The 17,910-nt window shown below is 45.3% G+C and overlaps 1 protein-coding gene across 2 annotated transcripts in view; it reads left to right on the top strand.

Annotated features, from left to right (window-relative positions):
* Nucleotides 1–17,910, top strand: part of PRDM6 (PR/SET domain 6) — a 235,380-nt gene that overhangs the window by 80,772 nt on the left and 136,698 nt on the right. For both annotated transcript variants that reach the window (XM_086705400.1, XM_086705395.1), the window contains exons 6-7: nucleotides 8,422–8,764; nucleotides 17,208–17,384. In XM_086705400.1, the coding sequence (XP_086561526.1) occupies nucleotides 8,422–8,764; nucleotides 17,208–17,384 (520 nt within the window). The remainder of the gene's footprint in view (nucleotides 1–8,421; nucleotides 8,765–17,207; nucleotides 17,385–17,910) is intronic.

The following is a 17,910-nucleotide window of genomic DNA, read 5'->3' as shown; positions in this document are numbered from 1 at the left end:
TAAAAGCACAAATGTGTGAGAGGGCATGGGCAGATAATTTAACAGATAGCCTTCCGCAGCCCTGAGTAATTTAAATCATCTCAACTGGATTAGCAATTCTAAGACCATTTTTATCCTACGGAGCGAGCCACAAAATAAATTAGGTACCTTAAAAAGCTTCTTGATACCAGAGACAAAATACCTCCACAGGGCCTCCTTCTAGTGCTCTGCACACACCAGTTACTAAATGCCCACCCCCCTCCCCAGATGAATATTGAGAATTTTTTTTGCCATTATTTGAAGGGATTAAACGTTTCAGCCAGATTTTTCTTTGTTAATGAAGTTGATACATGGCCCAAGACATTCAAGGGAAATATGATTTTACTTAGCAAATAATACTTATTAAGCCCTTTCATTTATTAAAATATCGTTTTCTTCCCATGGTTCTTTCAACAATGAAAGTACACATTTCCTATTGAGCGTGTGCAGTGGGTTCAGGCCTCAGTGACTGCCCCCCTCCAGCGGCAGCTGAGAGGCGGTGGGGGCACACTCAGGTGCCCAGACAAGCCCCCGAAAGCCGCCTTGCTGCTCAAAGAGAAGGCATCGTTTGACACAGGCATTTGGGTTCTGGAAGCGATTCCTATGTTATTTTCTTTGTAAAAAACCATGGTTATAAATGTAATAGAGCTCCAAGCAGAGAGCCGCTCCATCCACCCTAGACCTTCCAGAAGAGCCCGAAGGAAAGCCTGTGTCGACAGATTGCATCCGCGAGAAGGAATGAGGCTCCCCAAAGCTTCCAGTGGGGGATTAGCTCCTGCGGAGTGTAAAGACCAGAGTGTATTCATATTCATTTCAGAGGAAGTGGAAAAAAAAAAAAAAAACCAGGGAATAAATGTTAAACAAGTCTTCCTGCTGCTTTTTCTGTCTTGGCAAGGGAAGCCAAGGTAACAGAATGTGAGAGGCAGTGGCCGAGGCAGTGGGCGCACTGCCCCCCTCCGCTCCCCTCTTCCTCTTGATTTTACAGAGCAGAAAACAAAAAGGGGCACCTCCGCCTCATGCCCCTTACCCTGTCAAACCACCAAGAGGGAGGCGCTAGGCCCAGGCTCAAGCTTAACATCTGGAAACACGGAGGAGTTTCCATTCCGGTTGGGTCCCACAGGGCCATCTGTGTGCCAAGCCCCGTGGGGAGGATTGTGACGAGGTAGAGGAGCTCAGACCCTGTCCTCAAGTCTAGAAGAAAGCCCTGGAACACACAGCGTACCAACCAGGTACAACACAGGAACCGGGTGACATGGCCACGGCTGTGAGCCTTAGCTCGGGGGGATCGGGCTGAGCATTCGTGAGGTTGGTAGGAGTCCAGGCTCCAGGCCCTTTGAGTACCATGGGCAGCTGGGATTTGCCTCTTCACTTAAGCCCGGGAACTAGAAGTTCCTGTTCTCTCCCTGACTGAGGACTAAAAAATACTACCCCCAGTCCTGGAAGCCAAGGAAACGTCCATCTCAGGCCATTGGTAAAAGCACTGCCTGGGGTGCCTGGGTGGTTCTGTCAGTTGAGCATCCAACTTCAGCTCAGGCCACGATCCCATGGTTCTTGAGTTCGAGCCCTACAACGGACTCACTGCTATTGTTGCAGGGCCTGCTTCGGATCTTCTGTCCCCCTCTCTCTCTCTGCCCCTCCCCTGTTCGTGCGCGCTCGCTCTCTCTCAAAACCATAAAAACAAGCAAACAATGCCACACCCTAAAAGCCAGCCCTGGCTGTGGGATGTTGTGGGGTTAATTTTGTACTGCCTGCCAGGTCTGGAAACCCTGGGCCAACAGAGATTGGTCAAGAACTGGAGAAACCTGTAGGGTGCTAAAGGAAGCAAAGAGAAGTCCCCCCCCTAGGGATGCCTTGGTACCTGCGCAGGACTCCCAACAGAAGGCAGCAGCTGCTGAGAACGCATCTGCAGTGAGAAGTGACAAACAACACAGGGAAACCCACTGTTGTCAGAGATTTGGTCTCTTTGGGTGCTTTGGAATGCTCTGGGGGTACCACCTAGATCCCAACCTTGCTATTAGATTGAGGCACTCATTCCCCTGGTGGGGGGGGGGGGGAGATTAAGGGGCTGCCGGCCTCAGAGGAGTTTGTCTCCAGGAAGTACCTTCAGCCTAAGAGAGACACTTTGCCCTTGGTCCTACTCCCCCTCTGTGTAGCCCATGTTCAGTGACTGGGCATTGTGGGTGGAGGCTACCAGGGACTGGTTCCCTTGCCCCAAAACAGGACGCCTGTGAAGGACCTCCATCTCCAGAATTGTCCCGTCTCCTCCCTGGACAGAGTTCTCTTGCCTCACTTCCCTAGAGGTATTGATCCCAGGAGCACTCCTCCGGGAAAACCTCGTGCACACAATACTGCAAATCTGCATTTCAGTGCCTTTCCCCGGGGGACCCGATTTAGGTGTCCCGAGATTTGTGTCTCCAGTCCAGACCTCTGTACTGATCCCCACATTCCTATCTAGTTGTGTGCTCCATATCTGTCCTGGTATCGGACCGGAGTGCCCAGCTGGGCACATACCACTGAAACCATTCTGCCCCTCCTCTAGTTCAGTAGCTCAGCCCCATTCATCCAGTTCTTTCTAGAACCCTTGGCATCTCACTTTTAGTCACCCTTCTATCTAATCACTTACAAAGCCCTGTTGATTGTATGTTCTGGGGTTTTTTTTAATTTAAGTTTATTTACTTTTGAGAGAGAGAGGAAGACAAACAATCCCAAGCAGTCTCTGCGCTTGCAGTGGGACTCGATCCCATCAGCAATGAGATCATGAGCTGAAATCCAGAGTCGGATGCTCAACTGACAGAGCCACGCAGGCACCCCATGGCTTGCCATTACTCTTATAATGGGTCCCCAGGTCTTTAATATGGTAGCCTATGGGCCACATAGAGTCTCCAGAAAGTATTTCCTATGGTTCACGTCCCGTTTTACAAAATTAGAACTCGCGCATCATTAGACTGGCCATGACCTGTTCAGTTTGTTACAGACCCTGCGGGCTCCCTTGAGCTCCTTCTCACCTCAGCCTGTCAGGTAGACCCCGTAGCAGAGCAGCCCATGTTCCATCTTCTCACATTGCCTTTTGTTCCCCCTTCCCACCTGTCTGACACCTGTGTGCCTTTTGGGACTCACATTCAAGGTCACTGCCTGAGAGAAGCTGTCCCGCACCCCCCCCCCCAACTTTCCTGGCGCCTCTTCGTCTCTCTCATAGCATGCGTCACTCTTGGAGCACCTGTGTCTTGTAAGTGCTCACGTACACATCCCCCCCCCGCCACGTTTTGTTCTTTTTGTTCTTTTTGTTCCTTCTGAACCTGGGAGATGCCTTACAGTTAATGGTGCAATCTGCAATTAATGGGATTTTAGATTTGACGACACTGAGAACTTACTTGCAAAAACCTTTTGTTTGATAGCTCTCTCACTAGAGTGTAAGTGGTCTGAGGACAGGGGTTGGGGCTTGCTTTTCCCCCCGTACCCACGGCACCAGCAGCTCACGAAGTATTGGCGGACTGAATGAATGGACAGAGGGTGGTTGTACGGATCCTGCATGGGCCCCTCTCACTGTTGTAATTTTCCAGGGTTTGCCAAGTTCGTGTTCTTCCTTGACTCTATACCCTGTCGGGCTTTGCCAGCTTTCCCTCTACCCCCTTAATCTTTGTCTGGTAGAAGGAAGAGATTTTCCCAGCTCACTGTGTCTTCGTGTAGAAACCCCTCATTTTCTAGGCCACTTTAGTTCATCATCTCTGGGCCTTTTGCAGGCGTCTGCAAGGTCTGTCACCTTTCTGGTCATTTTGTTCATACTTTTGGGTTGCCATAGCCCATGGGGCTCTAATTTAGGAAGAATAGTCTTCTGTGTCCTTTAAATCCTTCTTTAAAAAAACTATAATTTGTAGATACCAAGAGTCCTATGAAAGTGTGCAGGAACTCTGTGGGACAGTTTAGAGATCACATATGGTTGCTTTTGTGATAATTATTTCTTCCCGCCATTACTTTCTCCTCTCTCTACGTTATGTGCTCATTTGATTCATTTGTACGGACGATTCAGTTGATTCACTCGTACAGTAAAGGATCCCACACCAAAAGTAGAATCTAGAGTGTAGAATATAGAGTGTAGTTGCTACTTCTGTCTTGAAAGCATATTACCTTTGCTTTGAGGTGTCCCAGAGAAGGAAATAATGAGACAGAGCATAATTTTGTTCCAACCATTTTCACTGTTACTGCCTCATATTATTATCATTACCTCTGATCCCAAATATCCTAGATTATTTTACAGACTGGTATACGTTTTTATCACCCTGTTGACATTGCCCGTTAGAGTTAAATTCATTTGCTTACCCATTCTCGTGCTTAATATAAAGGTGAGGCAACCGTAACCATTTTTGAAAATCTGTGAGGTTATTTTCCAAGAGAAGTTAGAAGTCAGAATTCATAATCTATACTTAAAGTATTCTTTATTTTAATTTCCCCAGAGTGAAGTTTCTGGCTGGTTACCCTGCTCTCGTGCACACTGATGACATCTTCATTAGACAGTCTTTCCAACGTGTCTTCCTTTAGTCTGCCATTTCCCAACCTGCAAGAACTTAGTGTTGCCTAGAAATGTGTGTGTTCCCCTGTGCTTTGTCTCTTCTGGATAAGTTATAAACAGGTTACACAAAACGAGTTCTACACTGATCTCTGACAATGCTGCTGTTATTTTTTACTAACAAAGTGCTGGAGCACCCGGGTGGCTCAGTCGGTTAAGTGTCCCACTTCAGCTCTGGTCATGATCTCGTGGTCTGTGAGTTGGAGCCCCGCGTCGGGCTCTGTGCTGACAGCTCAGAGCCTGGAGCCTGTTTCAGATTCTGTGTCTCCCTCTTTCTCCTCCCCCGCTCGTGCTTGGTCAAAAATAAATAAACGTTTAAAAAAAAACTACTAAAACATTCCTCCTGATTTTGCAGTACCTGTTTAAAGAGTAACATTCAGGACGCCTGGGTGGCTCACTTGGTTAAGCATCTGAGTTTCGATTCAGGTCACGATCTCACAGTTCGTGGGATCCAGCCCCACATTGGGATCTGTGCTGACAGCATGACAGCACAGAGCCTGCTTGAGATTCTCTCAGTCTCCATCTCTCTCTGCTCCTTCCCTGCTTTCTCTCTCAATCTCTCTCTGTCTCTGTCACACACACACACACACACACACACACACAATAGATGAACATTAGGGGTGCCTGGCTAGCTCAGTCGGTTAAACATTTGACTTCGGCTCAGGTCATGATCTTGCTGTCCGTGAGTTCGAGCCCTGCGTCGGGCTCTGTGCTGACAGCTCAGAGCCTGGAGCCTGCTGTGGATTCTGGGTCTCCCCCTCTCTGCCCCTTCCCAGCTCATGCTCTTTCTCTTTCTCTCTCAAAAATAAGTAAACATTTAAAAAATTAAATAAAAAAATAACGTTCTGTGTGCAAAGATTTTCTTTTGAAAGTCTGAAACGTATGGGCAAATTTCATATTGATTATACATTTTTGCCTCAGAAGTTGAAATTACGTGTAAATATTTATATACAGAATATAGACATATAAACATGTATATGGGTATGTTTCAGTATTTTTATGATGTATATGTATATATGACATCTATTATGTTTATCCTATATTTACATACATGCCAAACCCTATACTACCTATAAAATGTTCTTTTTACTTTTGAAACACAGCTGGTGAGTGGTGAACAGTCTAGGAGTATGGCTAGAAAAAAATGACTTGGCAGTTAGAAGGCTAAAGCTTCCAGCTCAGATGTGTCCTCTGTATGTGTGACCCTGGTCGAGTTACAGTATTGGACCTTCTGGGGCTTCAGCTTTTTTTATTTGTAATAAGAGAGGGTTGGATTAGATCAGTGATTTTTGAACCTGATTGTACATTAGAAGTACTTGAGGGAGCCTCTAAAAATGCAGATGCCCAGGCCCTACCAAGAGCTTGTGATTTAATTTTTTTAAGCGTATTTTATTTGCTTATTTGAGAGAGAGAGGGAGAGAGAGACTCCCAAGCACTGCCAGCACACTGCCTGCACAGAGCCTGCTGTGGGTCTTGAACTGATAAACTGTGAGATCATGACCTGAGCCAAAACGAAGAGTTGGAGGCTTAATGGACTGAGCCATCCTGGTGCCTATGTGATTTTAACTTTTTAAAAGCCTCCCCTGTGAGTATAAGGTGCATTCAACTACCTAGACTTCTTCTCAGGTCTGTGAATCTCTTTATTTTCCCTTCCCAAGACAGGACGGGCCATGCCGACAGAGTCCTGTACACAGAGCTGTTCCTTTTATTGGATGCGTGTCACAGCTGTGATTGTACAGAACACTGTCTGGGTTGGAAGGCCCTTAGTGGCAGCCCATCATCCCCCATGAGTCTCTGCATATGGTCTCTCCCTGTCCTCTCAAGTGTGGAGCCTCCCCGTGTCCACGGTCCACTACCATTTTCTCTTTGTAGTCAAGCACGCTTGAGTTTGCATGGTACGTGGGCATCTCAGTGATGGTCTGAGGGAAGGATGAGAGCCCTCACTTTGTATGTGTCCTCCCTTGTGGCCTTGAACCAGTGGCCAAGGGCCATAGGTTACTTCCCACGACCCATCTTTTTGCCTGTCAACCTCTTCAAATTTTTTGGCCTCTAATTTTCTTCTTTGGCCACCCTGTGACTTTTTTTTTTTAAACTTTTATTTTAATGTTTTTATTTATTTTTGAAGGAGAGAGAGAGACAGAGCATGAGCGGGGGGGGGGGGAGCAGAGAGAGAGGGAGACAGAATTCAAAGCAAGCTCCAGGCTCTAAGCTGTCAGCACAGAGACTGATGTGGGCCTCGAACCCACAAACTGTGAGATCATGACCTGAGCCGAAGTCAGACGCTCAACCGACTGAGCCACCCAGGCACCCCTCGGCCATCCTGTGACTTTTAATCTCTTTGACCCCTGAAATAACCAGTTAATACATTTTATTGCCACAGTACTGACTTAATACAAGAATAATAGTTTGAAAGCATATTCTAATCACCTTTCACCCTGTGGGTTGACCAGCGAGTGCGTGATGTGGATTATTAGCACCATAACAACTTAAAGAAAAACAGATTTCACATGTATTAGGTTTCCTTCCTCAAAAATGTTTCTTGCTTTTGCTGCTTTTACCACCATTCCAGTTTACATCCATCTTCCTTCATTCCAGTGTCTTCCCTAAAATAAGAGTAATGGTGGTCGTCGTTGATGGATACTTCCATTATTGCATTTCCGTGTCATGACGGGGTTTAAAGATGAAGCCACTGCTCTTAGGCCTCAACATCTGTGGCGTGGCACTTTCTACATTCTGTGCATTAACTTAATCCGTAGGGGGACCATTTTACATCTTACCAAGGACGCGGTTGTAGATGTCAACGTTCTGTGCTTGCCACTGGTCACAAGAGTATTAAAGAGCAGTGTGAAAATGGAGGCTGTCTCAACCCCTTAGCCCTGCTGCGGTTACTTTTAGGATTATGACTCCCACTGTCCTCATCTTTCAGATGGGGAAGCTGAGGCACAGGGCGATTTTGAATAACTTAGATGAGATGACTAAGCTAATACAAGGCAGAGTCAGGATTCGAACCCAGGTCTTCCCGGTCCCAAACCCGAGTTGCCAGTGCTATGCTGTGTTGCCTTCGACTCTGACCTTAGCTACTGCACCCTGTTTGTAAGTCACATCTGACTCAAACCCTTTTTTCTTGCTATTTGTGTACAGAAACGGTCTCTGTCTGTTTCCTAGACATGACGTATTTATTTATTTATCTGGACTTTATGGAGCCTCTGAGGTTTACCTCCTCTTGGACCCCTTGTTCCCATGGGGTCAAGAACCATGCCGTTTGGTCAGCCTGTCTCCCTCACCATCCTACTAAGGTGCCAGACTATTGTCTCTAGGCATCTTTCACCTCGTTCCGTTCATCTTTCAGCCGGTTTTTCTGGAATGTCGCATGCTGGCAAGGTTCGGTGGAAGGCCTAAAATCCTGAGAGCCCAAATCTGTCTTCTCAGACATTGCTCGGGGTTGCCTTCTGTGGGCAGAACCCCCCCCCCCCCGCCCGCCATTCTCTCCCCTCTCTTCTCCTTTTGCTGTTTTTGCCTTCTCGACTCTCTCCAAGCCTAGGGTGCAGTGTGGAGCCTCATTCTGGAGTCTTTATGTCTCTACCCGTAAGTGAACTGTGAGGCAAAGACGATGTGTAAACAACCCTGAGCGTATAGTATGTGCTTAATGAAGAGGCACTGAGTGAGATAGGAATTTGTGACATTAGTGCTTTCTTTTCCCCTTCAAGTCAAGTAATTTGGAGTCCAGAAAAACGAATGTTGACAATGGTGATGTAAAGGAATTTTTAGAAGCATGTGTAATGGTGCTTCTTGGAAAGGCTCACGAAACTGATCTTCTGACACTCTTCCTGTTCTCCCAGTAAACGTCCCCTCCACGGTCATGGAGGCCATGTGCAGACAAGACGCCCTGCAGCCTTTCAGCAAGAGCAGCAAACTGCCCCCGGCCGCCCAGCAGCGTTCTGTGGTTTTCCCACAGACGCCGTGCAGCAGGAACTTCTCTCTCCTGGATAAGTCTGGGCCCATGGAGTCAGGATTTAACCAAATCAACGTGAAAAACCAGCGAGTCCTGGCGAGCCCGACCTCCACGAGCCAGCTCCACTCGGAGTTCAGTGACTGGCATCTTTGGAAGTGCGGGCAGTGCTTTAAGACTTTCACGCAGCGGATCCTCTTGCAGATGCACGTGTGCACGCAGAACCCCGACAGGTAACCCCGACTCTTGGCCGCTCCCCTCGTGTTTGCTCAGTGAGACCCACTGCCTGCCTTCCGCCAGGCCCCGGGCGCCTCCCGCAGCCGCCCGCGACGGGAGGTGTGTGCGCGCGTTCTGGAAGGTCAGAGATGAGTGGCGGGGCCGCTGATGGTCTTTTTACAGTGTAGCCGGGCTACGGGAACGACAGAGGTCACAGGGAGGGACCTTGCTCTCGCTTTCCAGACAGTTCTGTCCGGGTCTAAAGGGGAACAAAGCAGACGGCGCATGTATGAATATCGTAGATGGAAAAATGAGGTCAGGAGCATTAGAATCCTCTCTGTCTTCCTAAGATAATATAGTTGGCTGCCTTGCTTGCTGTCACAGGCATTTCAGGGTTCACCTCCAGTGTGCCGTGGGTATGAACTTAATTAAGTACTAAGAGGTAATGAATTGGAATTTTTTGCTTAGTACTATTTTTCTTCAGAGCGTGCAAACCCATAAATCCTGCAAAGCTGTCAAAAGGAAATACCTACTCTGCTAGTGATGTGGAGGAAAACAGATGCCACTTATTCAATAAACTAATATCCACACAGAAGAAAAATGTTGACCAGATACCTCAGAGTCAAAGTTGGTTTGAAAGTTTGTCAATAAAGAATTTTATGGCCATGAACTGAGGATGAAATTTAGCTGAACAAGTGAATTAAAATTTCAGGTGCTTTGACGAGTGGCACAGTAGATATAATGGAACTATTATTTATGAATCAAAACTCGTTTATTCGACAGTCTTGAGAGCCGGGAGCGCAAAAGACAAAAATCAAAATAATTCAATAAGAAAGGACCGTGCTTTCTCTCCCTTTCACATCCTGTGAAGATGTGATTAAACCCCAAATATCTAAGAATAGCCTGGAAAAGGCACTTTGAATATGAAATGAAATAAAACATGGAAAATGATTTTTTGGAAGGAAGATACGCAGTTGGAAGCACGTCTTCTGAATTATTTTCTTCGTTTGGCCGCTGATTAACCTTAAGCCCCTCTGTTCTCTTTGCCTTATGTTATACCCCTAGCTGTCCCCTCCCAGCTGAGCGGCATATGACAGCGTACTGGCGAACCTGGCAGGGACACAGAGGGTGGAGATGTGCTGGGAAGGGGGTGGATGTGTTCTAAAATAATAAGAACCCCTTTTAGTATATATATGCACATTTACATGTGTCTTTGTTCTTTATTTGTGCTTTTCTAGAAACCCCTTGCCAAGCATCAAGCATTGCTGTAATTAATTAATGTTGAAATGGTTGCGTTAGTGTTGTTAAGGTAGCTGGGCCTTTCCAGTCTTTCACTTTCCAGGGAGAGATCCTGGTGAAACTGTCATCAGACCTCTGCACGTGTTAGTGCTTTGGGCTTTAGAAGTGACCACAAAAGTTGTGCAAGTGATTTCCTCACTCAGGAAGGGTTTCCTTTGAAAGTTTCTCTGTTTTGCAAGTACGCATGTAGCTTCGAGATGCTTCTCTTCCAAGTTTGCAATGCATTTTAGGAGTTTTGAAGCCTAAAAGAGGCGTTAACTTGTGTTACTAGGAACTTGCGTTCAGATGTATGGATTCGTTAGTGGCACAGATATGTTGTTATCATAGTAACTAAATGTGCAAGGTAAGATGAAATGATAGTTGAAAGTTTCTGGGTCCTGAAACGCCAGGCTTAGCTTTGAGTATGATTTGATTTCATGCTGAATATCACATAAAGCAATAAGAATATGTTACAGTAAATGGATACTGAAACAGACTATTTTGTCCGACCCCAGTTACACTTGGAAAACCATATGCATATTATGGTTTAAGTCCCTGTGAAGTCTGTCCCATCAAATAATACTGTCATGATTTGTAAAACATCTATGTAAGCTGTCAGAAAAACACCTGATAAATTCAGAAAACTTAGATACACCAAATACATGTGCAGGAGGGGTTGTTGGGTGAGCGCTGATTTAAAGTCAATTGAGAGTTACTGGCAGAAATCCACATGGCATGAGTTTTCCATTCTGTGCTAGACATGGCTGGGCTTCTTTGACTCAGATGCCCAGGTGTGGTGTGGCCAGACCTTCCCAGATGATGCACAGTGATGGGTGCTTGATGTCCAGGTACATAGCCAGGGTGGGATCAGATGACTCAAGCAGCAGGTACTTCTCTCTTCCCTGTCTTTGCTCTCTGTTCAGACATAGTCACCATGATTCACGAATAAGTTGAATTTAAGAATTAGGACTTCAAAAAAATTAGGCCCTTCATAGGCAAAGTAATCAAGTTCGTGGCTTCTTAGTAACGATGAGGCAGTGCTTAAATTACTCCATCGTATCCGAGTTGATTATTGGAGATACGGGCAAAATTGGGGAAGATACCCACTCACTTTGATGCACTTGTTTTAGGCACCTGATTTGCTTTTTGCCTATAGTACTGGAATAGCTCTTTTCAGTTCTAGAATCTAGAATGCGGTCTTTGCACCAGCAAGTTTGGAAGTAGAAGATACTCTCTATAATTCTTAACCACATGAGTGAATTGCCAAGAAAGAGGAAGAACTCACTTTCAGTATCACATTTGTGTATGACGGTTGCGAAATTTGGAGCTTTTTCTCTTATTTTCCATGACTTATTTTCAGACTTACAGCTGCTGAGTGTACATATTTTCTTCAGTTATTGACTCCATAAATCAGCCGGCTTTCCATCTTTGGCAGTTTGTGGCCATTCAGCCGTATACAGTGATAAAGCTTGGAACCTGCCGGTCAGACACCATTTCCCCTCTCTTTGAAAAACGCACATGCTTTTATTTTGATAGGAAAATTGTGCTAGAAAACCAGGGGCAAAAAAGACATCGAAGACAAAGTCAGAAGGTAAACAGGTTAGAGTTTCAAACACGTCCAAATTTGAAACAGGCCCCAGAATCCGAGGTCCAAAAGATTTTTCACTCAACGGACTGAGTATTTGGCCATGAAACCCAACCCATCTGAACCTTCATCAAAAGAGACTTTGTGTGTCTATATCCGTGAGCTTTTCCATGGGAGAGACCATCAAAAAGTCTCTGCCTTGATATAAAGGAAAAAGATCCGGGGATGCTTAGAGTTGCCAGATCGCCCTTTTTCATGACCACGCTGTTTACACTAAATGCAGAAATAAATTCCATTTGCCCTAGCCAGGTAAGAATTAGCACTCAAGATCAAAACACATCCGTGGGGGTCCTGGGGCCACGGAAGTGTTATTTCTCGATTCCGTTCTGTTAATACTTTGCAAACAGACTCCCAATTCTTGTCTTCCTTTTTCCCAGGCTACTAACTTTTTCTTTGCCCTGAGTGGATTCAAAAGGAAGAAGCTGTTAGCATCTACACGCCCCAAGGGTTTATTTAGGAACTTCATAAACACTAGGGGTTTTGCATTAGCTTATGACCTAGGCCAGGGCAGCTGAAATCCCTTTTGCTTGAACCAGGAGTTAGAAATCCCTTTTCTCTTCTGTTTTTCTGCTGCAGAAACCCTCAACAGTCCCACTGGGGGGGCTCCAGAAAGGGGTAAGCAAAGCCTTCCATCTCAGTGGATTATTTTTTGATGAACCTGTTGTCTTTTTTTGTCTGCAGAAAGTATCTTTCTAATGCTTATCTTTATGTTGCCTCCTTTTTCTTTTCTCCTTGGGTTTTGTTTTGGGGTTTTTTTGGGGTTTTTTTTGGTGGCACGTTTGCCTTTTAGCCTCCCAGGTGTACCATCAGCTGCTCACATTTGTGTCGTTTTGAGTATCATTGTTTGTAACTGGATGTGGTGGTACCAGAGGGGAAAGTAACCCTAGAAGGTGCTCTTTGGTGGGAGGAGCCTGGAGATGATCCATCACCGTGATCGTTTGTTTTCAGTGTGTCCATGTTCTTGTGTTCCACTGTCCCCCTGCCCCCAAATGCGAAGCTTCTGTTCTTTTTAGGGTTTTGTGTTCTCCAGGTCCTTTTGGCTCTGTACTTTCACCGCTTTCCTGCAATCTTTTCCTTCTTACATACAGCTGCATTTGCTTCTCACTCCGCATGGCCAGCAGTGACCTAAGTAGCACTCCCTTTGAAGTTCTGGAAGATGTACACATGGGCAGACTGACGTGGGGCAAGGAGAGAACGTGGCCCCAGCTGAACGAGTTTTGTCCTGGAGGCTTTCATGCCATGAAAGAAAAAATCAAAGGATTAATATTTTAAACCAAACCACACTTAATTTTCTTAAGTGCTTCATCCTTTTTCTTTGTGTACACAAAACCGATTACAGACCCAAAGTAAATGAATTGCACATTTTACTGGGGTAATCTTTGGTGTAGTTGCTGCCAGTTACAGAGAATGCCAGGGGATGTACAAAATTTGTCTTTTTGCTTGCTTTCTGTTTAAATGTGTACCAGCATCGATAGATGCTAACTAACTTGACCCAGGCTTTGTCTGGCTTTTAGTTACTTTTTTTGTTGTTAATATTTGTTTATTTTTGGGAGAGCACAGTAGGGGAGGGGCGGAGCCGGGAGGAAAGAGGATTGGAAGCGGACTCTGTGCTGACAGGATGACAGCAGCAAGCCTGATGTGGGGCTCAGACTCTAGAACTGGGAGATCATGACCTGAGCTGAAGTCACATGGTCAACTACTGAGCCACCCAGGTGCCCCTGGTTTTTAGTTATTTTGTTACTGCGTATGGTGCACCATAGTCTGGTTTTTCATGAGGCTTTGCTATTTCTACGTTGAAACTCACGAGACTATTTAAGTTTGAAGTAATCAAAATGGGGTAAAATAGTGTGTCTAGTTCTCACTCACCCTAATCACATTTCAGGAGCTGAACAGCTCCAGGTGGCTCATGGCTCCCATGTTGGACAGTGTAGATAACATTTCCACGATCGGACAACAGTGCTAGATGTCTCCAGTAGTTAAAAAAAAAAAAAAAAAAAAAAAAGCCATAAGCTTCTTCTGGTTGTGACATGTCATCACTTTGTGAGGAATGCTTGTTGCGTATATTTTCAGAATAACGAAATGGTGTCTGTGTATGATGATGTGGGGGGAGCTTTCTTAGAAAGTATATTCACATTTAGCTGTTGAGTCACCTAAGATCCTGGGAAGAGGGGAGCTAAATGTGGTGCCTGATGATGTCAGTCCTTCCATGCTCCTGCCAGTAGGACCCATCATAGGGAGAAAGAACTTTGGAGTTGAAATCGATTGGATCTGCAGGTTTAGGACAGGAAGCCTAACCTTTTGGCCGCACTTTGACATGTTTACGAGAATGTTAGTTATCAGAATAAAAAGCAGAGTAATGGCAATAAATCCTGTGCCCTCAAATCACTTCCGTTGTAAACTGTGAGCCTTAATTCCTCTGGCCAGTTGTTCCAAAGAAGATTCCATAGTGGTGGTCATGTTTTCGAAGGCCTGCCCTTGGACTTGGAGATTTCTTTCCGTTTTGAATGTATGCCTACATCCTTAGGTGAAACCCTTTGATGCAGTCAATGTTAAAATCACTTTTGAATCTTTTCCTTTCATTCATACTTTTTTTTGTGGGAAATAGTGAAAATCCAGGAAAAGAAGGAATCTTGTCTACTTGCTATGTAACTCCCAGACTTTCTGAAGGCTAACTTCCTGTAAATTTCTAGGCTGAGCGAGACAGTCTGTTATTATAGTGGCAAGTCGAGTTCACATTTTAGTTCTGAACGCTACATAAAGTCAGCTTCTGCAGAGGTGACTTACCTGCAGAGGTAAGCGTGGGGTATAAAATCTTACTCTTCAGGATATCTAAGAATGAAGGGATATTGCTTTGTTTCTTGAGATCAGTTCAAGTAAGGTTTGGTTCTCCATCTTGGTCCTGGATTTTCTTGTTGCCCTGACTTCTCAACTGTTTACCAAATAAGATGAAATGGGTCGTATTCTAATTAGTATGTATAGTCACAAAACCAAGGAAGGCTCTCCGTGCAGGGAACTGGCTGGTGCACACAATACAAGATGGAGGTCATGTTGTTGATGCTACGCCTTGGGGGGCTGTGTCTTGGGACAGATTCTCAGGCTGCACATGTTGGTTGATTGTCTGGAAGCAGGACCAGAGCATGATGGGATGCTAGAGAGCAGGTAAATCACTACGTCCCTCTTAGCGGAGAGATGAGAAACCATGAGGAAGTGGACTTACCAAAGTCTCACAGCTGACTCAGGCTAGGGGCTGAAGCAGGACTCCCCGGTGCTGCTTTCCTTGTCGTGCAGACCCTTCCATGAAGTCAAGCTAAATTCCACGAAGTTTTTAAAGTTGTACCTTAGGTCACTGGACACCTAGCAAATGCCTCTCAGGCCGTAGTATTGGGCAAAATGGATGTGTTAGGATTCTCTTTGTCTTTCCTTGGTATTACCTTGATAATAGACTTCAGGATAAGCCTCCCCATGGTCATTTCCACTCTTCGGTGTGTAAATCTTCGCGACTGTGACTATTAACATAAAAAGGATGGGTTGACTCTTGACTATGGGAAATAAATCACCCCAACTTTTGACAGCAGAGTTAGAAAAAAAAGAAAAGAAAAGATTAATTGGCTTTATTTAGTGGCTTATTGTTTATTGTGATAGCTATTAAAAATAGATAACCAGAGGCTAATAACTGTTAATGGTCCCTTCACTATTAGAAAAATCAATTGTCAGTGGATATAGCATATATTAATAAATTATTTTGTTTATAATCTTCAATAGTTTAAAAAGTTCACTCCTGAGAGAATGATTTCTTGAGGAACACTTTAAGGTTAACGGTTACTATAAAGAATAGACTTGGCAGGCAGACGTTTGCATTTACATATCATGTTAATGGCTTTCAAAGCAATATTTAATAATTGTAATAAAGTGCACGTGCAATTTATCAAGATTGATAAACTCCTTTACCAAGGACGCTTATATGTATTTTTTGAAACTTGTTTGAGAGCAGTTAAATAGATTTCTAAATGTAAGTAATTAAAATTGTATAGTATTGAGTTATTGACCAATCCTGGACTATTAATCAAGCTAAAAAATTCTACAATCAGTGCTCAGCGTGCTGAAGCCTGGTAAAATAATAGTATTTGTGTTCAGTGAGGCAAGTAGCCACAATTAAGCACTTCACTTGACAAATGAGAGGGTACACTTTATTTTGCACTTAATTGAATTGTTTTACATGCTCGCTCGCCATTGTCTCCTCGTCCTTCGTTTTGGTTTCTGGTCTTTGGAGCCTACGCATTTGTGAAAGCTAGAGCAATTAAATCTGCTTTTGCCACTGGCTTTCTAAATGCAGCCAGAAACGTCTGGGCCACAAAGCAGGGCTTCGTGAGTGCTGTTAGTATCGCTCATGACAGATTATTAATTTTCCTCACAAAAATTTTGATAAATTAGAGTTCCATCAAAGAAGGATGAGAACTAGTTTTGTGAGTGGGGAGAACTCCCCAGGGTTTCTATCACTCACCGGACTCTGCTTAAGTAAGCAGCAGAACTCTGGGAGAGCAGACAGAAGTCTAATGTCTTTTATGAAAACCCCAAATCGATTTACTTCTCGTGAACTGGAAAGAATGTTCTCTGATAATCTCGCTAATTATCAGGTATTTGTCACAACTTCCTTCCATTGGCTTTCCCATCACCGTCCTCCCTCTGCAGACACAGGGACATCCCGTCATTTCTGTGCTGCTCTAAATCGTTGCTTGCCACGGATTAAACTGCAGAGCTAAAGTTTAAGAAGATGACCCACAATGGATAAATATTAGTGTATGTGTGTGGGGTGTGTGGGTGTAAAGAGTACCAGTCAGGACTTTTGTCACAGACAAATTGGGGTACACACCGGTGTTGACACACTATCAAATGTCTACGTTGTAGACCCCAAGGCAGTTGCGTATTTCTTGAAACACACAAGCAGCTTGCCCACTTCTCTGCATATTTACCTCAGAATAAAGTCCTAACACCCTGCGGTGACCTTGGCCTCGAGAGTTTATTTCCCCTGAGGACAGTTGGTCCTCAGTTTTCTGAACCGACAGAGAAAGTAACAGCTGCTTTCCCTGCCCCTGAGGACTATTGTAAAGATTAAAGTACGCAATTGTTCGTAAAGCACTTTGAAAAGTGAAAAGTGTCACGGAATCATGAGAGACAATTCCGTATCTTCTCTGGTAACGTTCCTGCTTGATCACGCCCGTACTCTCTGTGCTCCCCAGAGCGCCCTAATATTTGCCTCGGGTGGGGATAAAAAACAAGAAAGCGAGGGTTCTTGAACCGGGGTGGTTGATACCCGCAAGGAATATTCGTTTGGGAATACTGATGTGTCTCAGAAGCTCCGTGAATTGTGTTCCCAGGGCCACAGGCACGGTCTTGGGGACCCAGCCGCCAAAGCCTTGGGTGCGGTTTTAAAAAGAGAGAAAATGTCAGTGGAAAGTTAAGGCCCTTGCCTCGTGACGCTGATTTTCGCCGACTTGACACAGACAGTGATGACCAGGCAGCCTCTTTATTTGTTTCAGACCTTACCAGTGTGGTCACTGCTCGCAGTCCTTTTCACAACCATCAGAGCTGAGGAACCACGTGGTCACTCACTCCAGTGACCGGCCCTTCAAGTGCGGCTACTGCGGTCGTGCCTTCGCCGGGGCCACCACCCTCAACAACCACATCCGAACCCACACTGGAGAAAAGCCCTTCAAGTGAGTAGAGCCTGACCCTTCACCCACCCCTTTCCTCCTAGCCTTTTCCAAGAGCCAGCAGACCAGCTGGCACGGTGCCACTCAGCTCAGCCAGCGGGTGGAGAAGGTTTTGCAAGGTGAGCATCCAGGCTCCGAGAGGACTTCCTTGTTTGGTGGTTGGCATTAAAAGAACGATGTCTGGAAGCCTATACCCTGATCCTGGCTCAGGCTGTGCGGCCACGGACACAAGATGATCTTTTCTGGGTCTGTTTCCTCATCAGTAAAATAAGGGAGAAGGAGTAGGTCATTTTAAGATTCTAGTTCCTAAGGGAGCCTGGGTGGCTCAGTGGGTTGAGCGTCCGACTTCATCTCAGGCCATGATCACGCAGTTCGTGGGATTGAGCCCTGCGTCTGGCTCTGTGCTGATAGCCCAGAGCCTGGAGCCTTTTCAGATTCTGTGTCTTTCTCTCTCTCTCTCTCTCTGCCCCTCCCCCGCTCACACTCTGTCTCTCTTTCTCTCAAAAATAAACATTAAAAAAAAAAGATT

This window comes from Puma concolor, chromosome A1, assembly GCF_028749965.1.
Source record: "Puma concolor isolate L17-30 chromosome A1, mPumCon1.1.hap2, whole genome shotgun sequence".
Lineage (NCBI taxonomy): Eukaryota > Metazoa > Chordata > Mammalia > Carnivora > Felidae > Puma > Puma concolor.
This window is presented reverse-complemented; position numbering and strand designations above follow the sequence as displayed.